This window comes from Mus pahari, chromosome 3, assembly GCF_900095145.1.
Source record: "Mus pahari chromosome 3, PAHARI_EIJ_v1.1, whole genome shotgun sequence".
Taxonomy (NCBI): Eukaryota; Metazoa; Chordata; class Mammalia; order Rodentia; family Muridae; genus Mus; species Mus pahari.
The window spans coordinates 3,415,298-3,427,964 of record NC_034592.1 but is presented as its reverse complement, the minus strand read 5'-3'; the positions used below and the strand labels follow the sequence as shown (position 1 = coordinate 3,427,964).

Here is a 12,667-nt window from a genome sequence, read left to right as displayed (position 1 = left end):
GATACATAAAATTTGTATGATTTGTAAAATTCTGACTGTACTTTCCTTTTTTAAAATCTTGGCTAAGAGATCTGTTTTTCACACAAGAGGCAAAAAATAATAGCACAGATTTTAGAAAGAGTTTTTGCATAGTAGATACAAGTACCACAATTTAGAAAACGTTAAAACTACTAACTAGTTTATTTGTGGCATCTTTGAACTTGAAAATTCCCCTTTTATATTTTACTGTTATATATCATTTACAATCTGCACGTATTGATATTATACATTGATAATGTCAATTAAAATAAATTGTGGGTTTCCTCCAATCTGGAAAAGAGACATTTGTCAGTAGAGAAGAAGCAGAATGTTGGAGGTACCACTGTGTTCCTGAAGAGAAGCATTTCTTTACTCTACCTATCTAACTGGTAGGTCCTGCTAGTGGTGAAGTAGAACATTGGCATTGTAGATCATGAAGATTTGGATATTTAAGTTTGGCTAAACAGAGACACCAGGTGATTCATTAATGTTATTAAAATGCAACTTTAAACATACCTAAAAATTTGTAAAAAACTAATATTCAGTCATTACCAACCCTTCTGGTCTACTACTCCACAATTAAATTCAAGACCATGTATTAAAAGATTACAATGATACTATTAATTAAAATCTCCCACTTTTTAAAAGTGGTTCCTTGGTCTTATGATATATAACTATAAATAATTATCAGCTCATATCTATTTTTATTTTTATTTTAAAGAAAAATTGTCAGTGTGTGTGTGTGTGTGTGTGTGTGTGTGTGTCTGTGTGTGTGTCTGTGTGTGTGTCTGTGTACAGGTACATGCTTGCCATTTGACATCTGTGCAAGTCAAAGACAATGTGTGTAAGTCAGTTTTCAATTTCTAGCTTGTGGTAATTAAACTCAAGTCCTCAGGTTCTGCAGGGTGTTCCCTTTCACTGAGTCATCTCATCTACCTATTATTTTTAATCACTTAGGGTTTTTGTTTGTCTGTTTGTATTGTTTTAGTTTGTTGGTGTTGTTATCAGGCAGGTCTTTTGTGCTGTGACTAAACGTTGTCACCTTTCAGAACTACAAGACTGATAACTAACAAATATACAACAATTTATTAAGAAGAAAGGTTTCAACAATGGAAAGGGAAGCTAAAATTTCTGTTCAAAGAATCTTCAGGTAATCTGAAAACTCATTTTCTAATTAAATGTAGATTCATTTCCCTTTGAAAATTATTTTTAAAACTTTGTTTTTTTGTTTTATTCAATTATATTTATACTGTAAATGACAAATTTTCCTGCTTTTGGAAGTTATAACTAGTAAATACTGTTAACATTCATGTGATTATTTTATACATCAACAAAACTCAAAGCTTACCCAGAGTAAAGTAAAATATCATGTCTTTTCCTACCTTATTATGTAAAACACAATGAAGAAAATTAAATACTGCACTAACAGAAAAGAGAATTTGTTAGAATCAGAAAGAAACTAGAATGTGAGAGTAGCCATATTTCCTTTAGAGTTTACCATATACAGTTTCGATCTTGTGAATATGGCATAGATTTTTGTATTCATTTTAAAGTGAAAGAAAAACAATTGTAGAGAAGTAATGGGTTAAATGTCATAGAACCATGTGGAAGAATGGGTAGCCTAAGCCATTGCTTGTTACAATTATAGAATATTGGAAAATATTTGTAAAACTTTGTTGTTTTATTTTATTCAATTATAATTATATTTTTTACTATAACATTTCTTGCTTTAGGAAATTATAACTCATAAATGCTGTTAGTATTCATGCAATTATTTTATACATCAACAAAACTAGTTTACCCAGAAATAAAAAGTAAAACATAACATCTTTCTATTCATGTCACTTCTTAAAATAAGGCAATCTTAGTTGCTTAGCACATGGTTTACACCAAAGCTTTCAATCAACTCCAGGTTTCCTGAGCTCCTTCGAGGGGAAGACTGAGGACTCAGCAACTTTCCACAGATGATATTTAGTTCTGTGTTATAAATCTTACCCTTCACTTATGCTTCCAGTGATAAAATATTATTAATAACAATAAATCTTTTAGAGAATCAAACCACTCATTGTGGAAAAGATAAAAGAGTAATTTTCAGATGAAACCTAAAATATGGCACAACTGTTTCAATAGGATTTAAATATGGTTAAATATACATTAAACCTATAAGAAATCAAGGGATAATACTCAAACTCTTTTTATACTAGAATTTAGAAAGTTTAGAATTTAGAAGTTAGAAGTTCAGAATTTAGGAAAGAAGTTACAAAGAATGAAATGGCAAAATTCAGACATTTATGTGAAAGAGGCCCAGCATAGGAGCAGAACATGAACAAACCAAGTTAAAACAGATTGGACAGAATATAATTAACTATTGGACTAAAATTCTTCCAATTCTTCTACCCAGGTGATGGAGAGGTGCCTGAAAGGCTGTTAAATTAATTTCCTTACAGAATCAATGGAGAGCCTAATCCTTTCCCAGCAGGAGAACAAAAGTCCTAGCAACTAAGGGTGATTATTCCCTAGGAAACTCAAAGCAATTTGTTCTCTGTTATGGTCTCCAGTTCACATGAAAGCACCACACTGCATCCAAATTTTATGGTTAAAATGAAATACATAGGGCTCATAATCCAGGACCTTTCCTCTTTCTCATGTTTAGACTGGATTGGATTGCCTTAAATAAATAAATTCAGAGCTTAACCATATGGGGCCAATGATCAAAACAAGACCAAAGAGACCCTTAAAGAATGTAGCCCTCTCGTGTCTCTAGCTGCTTATGTAGCAGAAGATGGCCTAGTGAGCCATCAATGGGAAGAGAGGCCCCTTGGTCTTGCAAACTTTATATGCCCCAGTACAGGGGAAGGCCAGGGCCAAGTAGTGGGTGTGGGTGGGTAGGGGAGCAGGGGGAGAGGTATATGGGACTTTCAGGATAGCATTTGAAATGTAAATGAAGTAAATACCTAATAAAAAATTGGGAGAAAAAAAAAAAGAATGCAGGCCTCCAGACTTAAGTGTCCCAACCTTGGAGTATTTCTAAAATACTCATTTAAAATACATTCAGATTTAAGATCTAGATAGAATATGTGTGGGCACAATGTCATCTTTATGTGTTGTTAATACATGAGCTTGTACATAGCTAGAATCTTAATATATAATTTCAGGATTTAAAAGATATACTTAGAGAAACCTGATAACAACTAATAATAGCATTTTTCTTGTGTGGGTGAACATGTAAACGTGACCAAAGCTGTATCTTTTTGTATAATTAATGGTAATACATCAACAAATTGCCGATATTTACTCGAAGTATGACTGCATGTTTATTTCTTTCTTTAATACTGGCTATAAACACTTTATAATTTTATGTCATATTGTTGTAATAAATAAGTTGTTTATAGCACATAAGAATGCATATTTTATGTACTATATATACATATTTGTGTATGTTTATGTATAAATGCACAAAATAGAAAGTAACCCACATATGGAAGTCACTGTACTTCTATAATTCCTATCCCAAGTCTATGTGGGCCAGATGGGTTCAGGGTCTGAATAGTTTGGACTTAAGATTGTTTACATAACCTAAGTATCATTTATTATTGGTTGTATTACAGGAGATGAGCACAGGACAGTAAAAACATATTCATAGTTAAATAAACTACCCAAATATCTTCCACTGACATATCAGGTTTTAATTCTCAATTTTCAAAAGGACACTGCATTCCAAGTTTAATATCAGAAATTTCTGATTTGAGATCTCAGATGTATAATGATAAAATTTGATGAGAAAGGTTAAAGGATCTACAACAAATGCATGCTACAATGAGCATGTAAAAGAATTAATGAAAGTACAGAGGAGGATTACCACCTGTGATTCACCTCTCAGATGAATTAGACATGTATAAGGCTCAGCAAAAGCCCAGCGTTAAGAATTGTTGGAAAGAAAAGTCAAAAGGTGGAACTAAGCCTCAAACACTGTATAGTCTAGAATCAGTAGTGCAGGGTACAGTGTCACCATCACAGCACAATACAGCACTAAATCACCAATCAACAACTTAGCTAATATATTTTGAGATAGTGAAGGGAAGTCTCAATTTGTATAGCAAAGCAAATCCCAAACTCAAACCCCAAGTGAGTAATATTAAACAGACTGAAGTCTACACTTAGCTGAAATTCTCCAGTAACAGTGGAGGAGAACTTCCGGTCACAGAAAAGAACAGCAGCCATTTCCTCCATGCATTGTGTTTCTTAGACAGCTGTCTAAGCTAGACCTATCAACAAGTATTCTCTTCCCTTCACAAGGTCAGTAGATAACAGACACTGGTGGCTGTTTTGATGAGTTTTGGTCTAAATAAAAATGAATACATTGAAGCAATTAAATGGAGGCTATAAGCATTAGAGACAAAGAATAAATTGACCCAATTTTCTTGACTTGTTTCATGCTATAGAGAGTAATACTGAGATGAATGCATGGAGGTCTTTGTGTCAATCACTTCTTGTTGGGGCCTCCCAGCTCTGTGTTGCCACTGGACCACCTGTGGTGATAATCTTCAGATCTGCCAAGCTTACCTTACTGTTTATACTAATCACTGTCCTTCAAAGCCCAGCCCCCTACAGTCGCTAAGATTCACTGGCTGTGGAAATCTTCAGATATGCCAGAGCTGCTCTACTGTNGCTGCCCTTCAAAGTGTCTCCACCCCCTTCTGAGAAGGCAGTTTGATGTCCCAGAAGACAGCATCCTTTGGACCTGCCTAAGGACATTCACCTGTGCCTTGATCCTTTGGACCTGCCTAAGGACATTCACCTGTGCCTTCAAAGACTCGGGCTGGGGACTGGGGATTTTCTCATGCTATATAAACTGAGCTCCTTCATTGAACTTTGGGCCTCCATCAGAATAATTTGTCCTGGCACCCGTTTCTCTCACCCATCTTTTCCCTTTCAGCCCTGCCTTTCAGGATGAACCCAGACTGAAGTGAGTTTTAATGCAGGCAGAAACTCACAACTTCTCCCAACAGAAGTCATCTGCAGTTTTACCTATTAAATGTTGGCATCGATTCAGGAGACATTTCTGGCTATAAAAGTCTCTAATTATTGAATCCAGAGTTTTGATCAAAAGAACTTTCCCTTTCAAAATATGAAGGAATCATGTTATCTATTTATATACATGATTCCCAAGCAATAATGAAGTAATGGTTACCACAGCAACAAAAATAGCTTACTCAGTGCTGGATTCCTTTACATTTATCTATATATTATTTCTTTGTTTGTTTACTTATTTATTTTTGCATCCCAGTCGCTCTGGGTCTCCCCCTCTCAGATTCCCTCCCCCTTATAATCTTCTATAAATTGAATAGTCACAGAAGTTGATATTTGTTCCATACTCCTCCTATGTTTACTGGGAGGAGATACCCTGTTATAACATTGCTGCTATTGGCTTCTACTTTTTCTGGTGAAGTAGCTGAATGCATGAGGCAAGGTCAACTTTTCCATTTCACCTTGTCCATTCTAGCTTCCTTTTGCAAATGAAGTTGCTGGTTTCTAGAGCTATGTGGTTAGTGTTAATCTTTAAATTGACAGATTAAGAATATCCTCTGAACATCAACTTATCTTGATTAAGTTGATTAGTCATGAAAAATATATCTTATAAGTGGACAAAGGCATTAACTGCCTGGGGAGGGATTCTGAATAGGATAAAATGGAGAAGCAATCTAAGCAGTAGCTTGCATTCATCTCTACTTTAGGTTTACAGAAGCAATGTGATCAGCTCCTCAGTTTCCTGCCACTGTGGCTTCCCTGTCATATCAGTGGGCTCTGGAGCAGTGAATCATAATCATTTATTTCTCCTTTAGTTGCTTTTGCCAAAGCATTTTATCATAGTATCAGGGAATAAAGCTAATATACAATCATTCTAATTTTGTTTCTTGTCCAGGACAAAAGCCTTCTCCTACAATGAGAATCCAGCCTTTCTCCAGCAGTCAGTTACTATCTGGGTACTATTTAGTCCAAGTGAAAGTCCTAATTTAAACACACAGATGGATATTTTAATATCATCTGTATCAAAATGCTTTGGTTTCTGTTTGTCTTCTACATTTTATCTCAATTGATTCTGAAGAAAACATTCCATGAATGTATGTTATTTATCAACTCCAGTTCCAGCAGTCAATTTCCCATACCATGGCAATAAGTAAAACAGAAGCTTAGAAGGCTTAAGAAAGTTCCTATAATCCTATATTTGACCCAGGATCCAAGATTCCAGAACCCATCTACACAAACAGCATTGTCACTACCATCTCTTTAATATTCAGCTTTTCCCAAAGTACTTTCTTTATCATTGATATAGTTCTTTCAGGTTAGGGAACAGAAAGATGCAAGATAATATTTTCAGTCAATGAGATCAATGAGTGAACATCCATAGCCCCCAACTCAGGGGTAATTTACTTTCAGCACTCCACCATTTTATCTATAATTGCAACATCCAAAAAGAAGCCATGGTCCGGGAAGGTGGAACTGCTGCATCCACTTAGTGACTGAGATACAGTAACCTGCTTATATTATTGATTAAGACAACTATATCGAAGGTCAACAAATGCTCTTGTATTATTGGACAAGAGCAGTAGGAGGAAAACATGGACACAATCTACATCATTTTTCAGATATGCCAATCTCACTTAGGAAAAAGCACTTCTTCTTCATGTTTGACATTGTCATACATATAGCCAATGAACAGTGATTGCCTTACCCCATTTTAGCCCCACTCCTTTACTTATGAAGTCCATCTTATTACGTAGGTGCCCCATTTAGAGAAGGTAAAATCACTTCCCCCTTAGGAACTTAATTCATTAGCTCCCTGAGACAGTTATAAGCCACACAAGCACCGCTTCTATCCATGATGTATGTTGAAGAGTCTTGCCTTGTGTAGGTATCCATATGAGCTATGTGCTCAGGGTGGCATTGGCTGTATCATATCTAAATGGCAGTGCTTCATGACCCTCTTACCCACCTTCCAGCTCTAACATCCTTCCAAATTTCTCTTCTTTCAGCCATCTGATATAAGTATTATTTCTGATAGTTGCTACAATTCTACATATAATTCTGAAATATTCAGCCAAACTATCTAGTTGCCTGGCAGTAACTAATATATTAATATGCATGGGTGATTACTATAGTAAGCATTCACTAAATATGTTACTTAGATGTCTGAAATGATTAGTAGGAAGCCCCTACCTTCTGATGCAGTGCATAACTCCTCATGTCCTTACCTGGAAAGGAAGAGTAGACTCTTCAGCTTTTGTGTGGAGATCAACTTTTGCTTGGTTCCACTGAGATTCAGTGAATTGGGTCACTTCACTCTGCTTTAGCAAACTGCCATCCACTGATGTTCTTGTGAAAACAGAGAGACTGGAATGCTCTGATAAACGATACCAAAACCGCACCTATAGAGATAAGTGTGGATATACATATATATATATATCCACAAATAGACAATATATAGATAGAGATAAATATCAGATATAGATATATCATGTATTTTGTTTATAATTTTAAAAAGCAAGTCATCAATGAGCGATAGATATTGTAGCTTGACTCCACTCACACTTAATCTTAAATGAATATTACCCTCAATTGCCTACCCTCAAGGCTTAGAGAACCCTGGAAGATGAAAAGGTGTAAGAGCCAAAGACAATGGATTAAACCAAGGAAATATGATCCTTTAAATAAACGTGGCAAAGTATATATGAATTCACAGAGATTGGGTTGGGGAACCTGTACAAGGCTTGTCTAGGGTTGAAAGAAATGGACACATGTCCCCTTTGCTAACCCAGAAGCTATCTCTAATTGTTAAAAAAAATAGTTTTTCCTAAGGGAGTCTGACTAGAGAAACTAACTGTCTTTAAATGTAGACCACAGCAGCTCATGTCCAATAGAAAACAAACTGAATGCCATCTTCAGAGATTTCTTGTCTCACAATCTTGTGTCAGGGCTTTCCTCTCATTTTTTTCTTATGTTTTATTTTCATTTTTCTGCATTTTATATATAGATTTCACTCTCTTTTTACCCTACAGGTTCCCTGTGTGTATATATGGCTTCCCTGCTTAGGTTTTCATGGGATTCCAGAGTGTATGGATGAGTGGCTTTCTGAGCTCATATCTGTTTCTGGTGCCTTTTCTTGGACCCTTTCCCTTCTGTTTGTTTGTTTTATCTTATTCCAATGTATTAGTATTTATTTTGCCATATTATGAGTATATTGTTGTATAATATTATATAATATAATATTATATTATATTCCCTTAGAAACTGGTTTGTTTTTAAATAAGAGACAAAAAAGATGTCGATCTCGATGGGAGGGAAGAAATGGGGGAGGGAGTGGGAGGAGTAGAGGAAGCAGAAAGTAAATTTAGTATATGTATACGAGAAAAAATTATTTTCAATAGCAGGAAAAGGAAAATAATAGGCCAGCAAGATATCTCAGAGGATAAAGGCTATTGCTGTCAATGCCCATTTTCAAAACCATGACCAAGTTAATATAAGTTATGTATGACTTTCATACACCCTCACTCACAATTCAGCTAAGTACTTACAATAATTTCTTTTACAAATAAAAATAAAATATCGCAGAATATTTCAATAATAAATATGAGTTTGTTTTCTCTGATCATAAAATGCACAATACACAAAATACTAATTACTTTCATTAGACCTTTCATATTTCTCTCTTTAGAAAAAGATCTGGGCATCTGTGTGAGTTGGTATTTTTAACTTTTGTCAATATACTACCAATAAATCAGATAAAAAATATACCACAACAAAATGTTTGAGAATATATCTTTGCCAACATAGTCACGGGTCTTCCACCTCTATTCCTAGAGGAGTTTCCAACGTTCCTATTTTCTTGCTTCTTGTAATTCTGGATTGTGCAAAAATTATGAGTCAGAGCAGGTGAGGGAGCCATCTTGTGCCCTGGGTCCCACAGAGACCAGTCTGAGCAGGTGAGAGTATGGACTGCAGAAACTACACACTGCTTCTAGGACAGGCAGAAGTAACACAGCTTCTGGGACAGACCATGTTTTGGGCTCCAGACATCTGGGCACCTTCCCTGGCAGAGGAGATGTATCCCCCCGGGAGGGCTCTGACTGCCTGAGCAGGTGAGAGAGCCATCTTGTGTCCCGGGTTGCTTGGAGACTAGTCTGTGAATGTGAGCATGCAGGCTGCAGAGATAACACATCTTCTGCTACAGGCCCCATTTCAGGCCTTCATCTTCAGCCAGGAGGCATGTCTGAACGCCAGACCTCTGTGCACCTTCCCTGCAAGAGGAGAGCTTGCCTGCAGAGAGCACTCTGACCACTGAGACTCAGGAGAGAGCTGGACTCCCAGGACTGCTGACAGAGGCTAACAGAATCAAAGGAGGAACAAGCTCCAACCAGAGACAACTATAAAAACTAACCCAAGAGATTACCAGATTAAACTTAAGAATCTTACAAACAGAAACCAAGACCACTCACCATCATCAGAACCTAGCACTCCCACCTCAGCCAATCCTGGATACCCCAACACACCCGAAAAGCAAGACGTGGATTTAAAATCATATCTCATGATGCTGGTAGAGGACATTAAGAAGGTCATTAATATCTCACTTAAATAAATACAGGAGAACACTGCTAAAGAGGTAGAAGTCCTTAAAGAATTACAGGAAAACACTGCTAAACGAAGTTCTTAAAGAGGAAACACAAAAATCCCTTTAAAAAATTACAGGAAAACACAACCAAACAGGTGATAGAATTGAACAAGACCATCCAAGACCTAAAAAGGGAAGTATAAACAATAAAGAAAACCCAAAGGGAGACAACTCTGGAGATAGAAACCCTAGGAAAGAAATCAGGAACCATAGATGCAAGCATCAGCAATAGAATACAGGAGATAGAAGAGAGAATCTCAGGTGCAGAAGATTCCATAGAGAATATGGGCACAACAACCAAAGAAAATGCAAAATGTAAAAAGATCCTAACTCAAAACATCCAGAAAATTCAGGACACAATGAGAAGACCAAACCTATGGATAATAGGAGTAGATGAGAATGAAGATTTTCATTTAAATGGCCAGCAAACATCTTCAACAAAATTATAGAAGAAAACTTCCCAAACTTAAAGAAAGAGATGCCCATGAACATTCAAGAAGCCTACAGAACTCCAAATAGACTGGACCAGAAAAGAAATTCTTCCTGACACATAATAATCAGAATAACAAATGCATTAAATAAAGACAGAATATTAAAAGCAGTGAGGGAAATGTCAAGTAACATATAAAGCCAGACCTATTAGAATTACACCAGACTTCTTACCAGAAAGCCAGAAGATCCTGGATAGCTGTTATGCAGATCCGAAGAGAACACAAATGCCAGCCCAGGCTATTATACCCAGAAAAACTGTCAATTACCATAGATGGAGAAACCAAAGTATTCCATGATAAAACCAAATTCGCACAGTATCTATTCATGAATTCAGCCCTTCAAAGGATAATAAAGGGGAAGCACCAACTCAAGGACAGAAACTACACCCTAGAAAAAGCAAGAAAGTAATCCTTCTACAAACCTAAAAGAAGACAGCTTTAAGAACAGAATCCCATCATCAGCCACCAAACCCAGACACTATTGCATATGCCAGGAAGATTTTGCTGAAGGGACACTGATATAGCTGTCTCTTGTGAGGTTATGCCAGTGCCTGGCAAATACAGAAGTGGATGCTCACAGTCATCTATAGGATGCAACACAGGGCCCCCAATGGAGGAGCTAGAGAAAGTACCCAAGGAGTGAAGGGGTCTGCAACCCTATAGGTTGAACAACAATACAAACTAATCAGTACCCCCAGAACTTGTATCTTTAGCTGCATATGTTGCAGAAGATGGCCTAGTTGGCCATCATTGGGAAGAGGGGCCCCTAGGTCTTGCAAACTTTATATGATCCAGCACAGGGGAACACCAGGACCAAGAAGTGGGAGTGGATGGGTAGAGGAGGGGGGGCGGTTAGGGGACTTTTGGGATAGCATTTGAAATGTAAATAAAGGAAATATCTAAGAAAATTTATGATTCAAAGTTATAACATGGGGAATGATATGTATGCTATGTTATATTCAATACGAAAACTAATAAAAATTTTGTCTGAAAATTAGTATTTTTCAATACAGCAAAATTACAACAAATAAGTCCATTAATGTTTGTATTATGATATTATTGATGAGCTTGAATGTTCAGAGAATACTACTCAGTAATAATTTAAGGCACATAACATATTCTTTAGGAGGGTAGAAATTTTTAATCCTTTTACTCCTTAATCATCATTATTGATAACAACATCTAAGCGGTTCATGGTTTAACTATATACTGGAGAGTGAGAGGAGCTCTCTGTTTGCTCCTTACATCAGAAGCTCTAACATAAGCTTCAGGACTCACTTGTTTTACCAGGACTTCTGAGGTGCATTCTCAGGTCTTGGCACTGTGTGAGGAAACGATTAATCCTTTCAGTTAGGGGATGTCATTCTGTATTTTTTTTTTCAAAACTTCCACAAAATGAGGTTCAGATGCACAGTGACATTTCATCCTACCCATTATCACGTAGAGGACACTAAGGCTGTAGAAACATCTTAAAGAAAAATGAAATATTAAAGGGGAAGGTTTTTAGCTAGTAAGAAAAAGATAAAGTTTTAATGTTCTTTTTAAATTCTTCAGTTCAAAATACTAACCATTCTGTGTCCTAATTTGCCATTATTTTCCTGTGTATGTGTAATTGGCACTATCTGATCAAAACATCCTTTCTGACTGTCCATTTCATCTTAGATTTTGTTGTCATGCTTGCTCAAATTCGGACCTTGACAGGAAAATTAGAAACGTAAAGTCAAAGGGAAGTGTTTAATTAAATAGCATGGAAAGTAAGGACTCAATTCTCTATGGCAATTAAATTTTAGATCCCTGCTGTAAGTCTCATGGTGTTCCCAGCTTGTGAATATGCAAACGAGAGTTTCCAACCTGGTTGTGCAGGAGATGTTCATACCCCATCAGTATTTGGAGCTGTCAAACTGTCATTCAGCTCTTCACTACTGTGAAATCATTTTAATAATTACTAAACATAAATGCCAAGGAGATCCATATTCAACAGCACAGGAGCTTACAAGTTATATTTAAGAGAATTTGCATTGTAGAGACTTCAATGATTCAGCTTAGTACTAAGCAACTTTCCAAAGTCGTTAAATTTAGTACTGTTAAGGGGGCAGTAATTGAGCTGTACATAATACAGCTGGGATTTCACATAGATAGTCATCAAGAGTGTGAACTCCGACTGGTATACATTCAATGGCAGGCCACTAAGTTTTGAACTCAAAATCATGAGGCATGTTGTAAATTCCTTACACATCCATTACAACAATTTATGTATATTAGACATTTATTTAAAGCACTGAAGGAAAAAGAGGAATACATGGACTTTAGTTTCTGTAAACATTTAGAGAGAAAGAGGAGATGAGAGGAGGCTGATGATGATGAAGACTAAGTTACTGAATTCAAGAAACCTCCACTTGATAACAACTGAGAGAGAGAGAGAGAGAGAGAGAGAGAGAGAGAGAGAGAGAGAAGAAGAAGAAGAAGAAGAAGAAGAAGAAGAAGAAGAAGA

The 12,667-nt window shown here is 36.4% G+C and overlaps 1 protein-coding gene across 1 annotated transcript in view; it reads right to left on the bottom strand.

Annotated features, from left to right (window-relative positions):
* Malrd1 (MAM and LDL receptor class A domain containing 1) overlaps positions 1–12,667 on the bottom strand; it is a 658,259-nt gene that overhangs the window by 531,126 nt on the left and 114,466 nt on the right. The window contains exon 12 of the mRNA XM_021195116.1: positions 7,272–7,445. Coding sequence (XP_021050775.1) covers positions 7,272–7,445 — 174 coding nt within the window. The remainder of the gene's footprint in view (positions 1–7,271; positions 7,446–12,667) is intronic.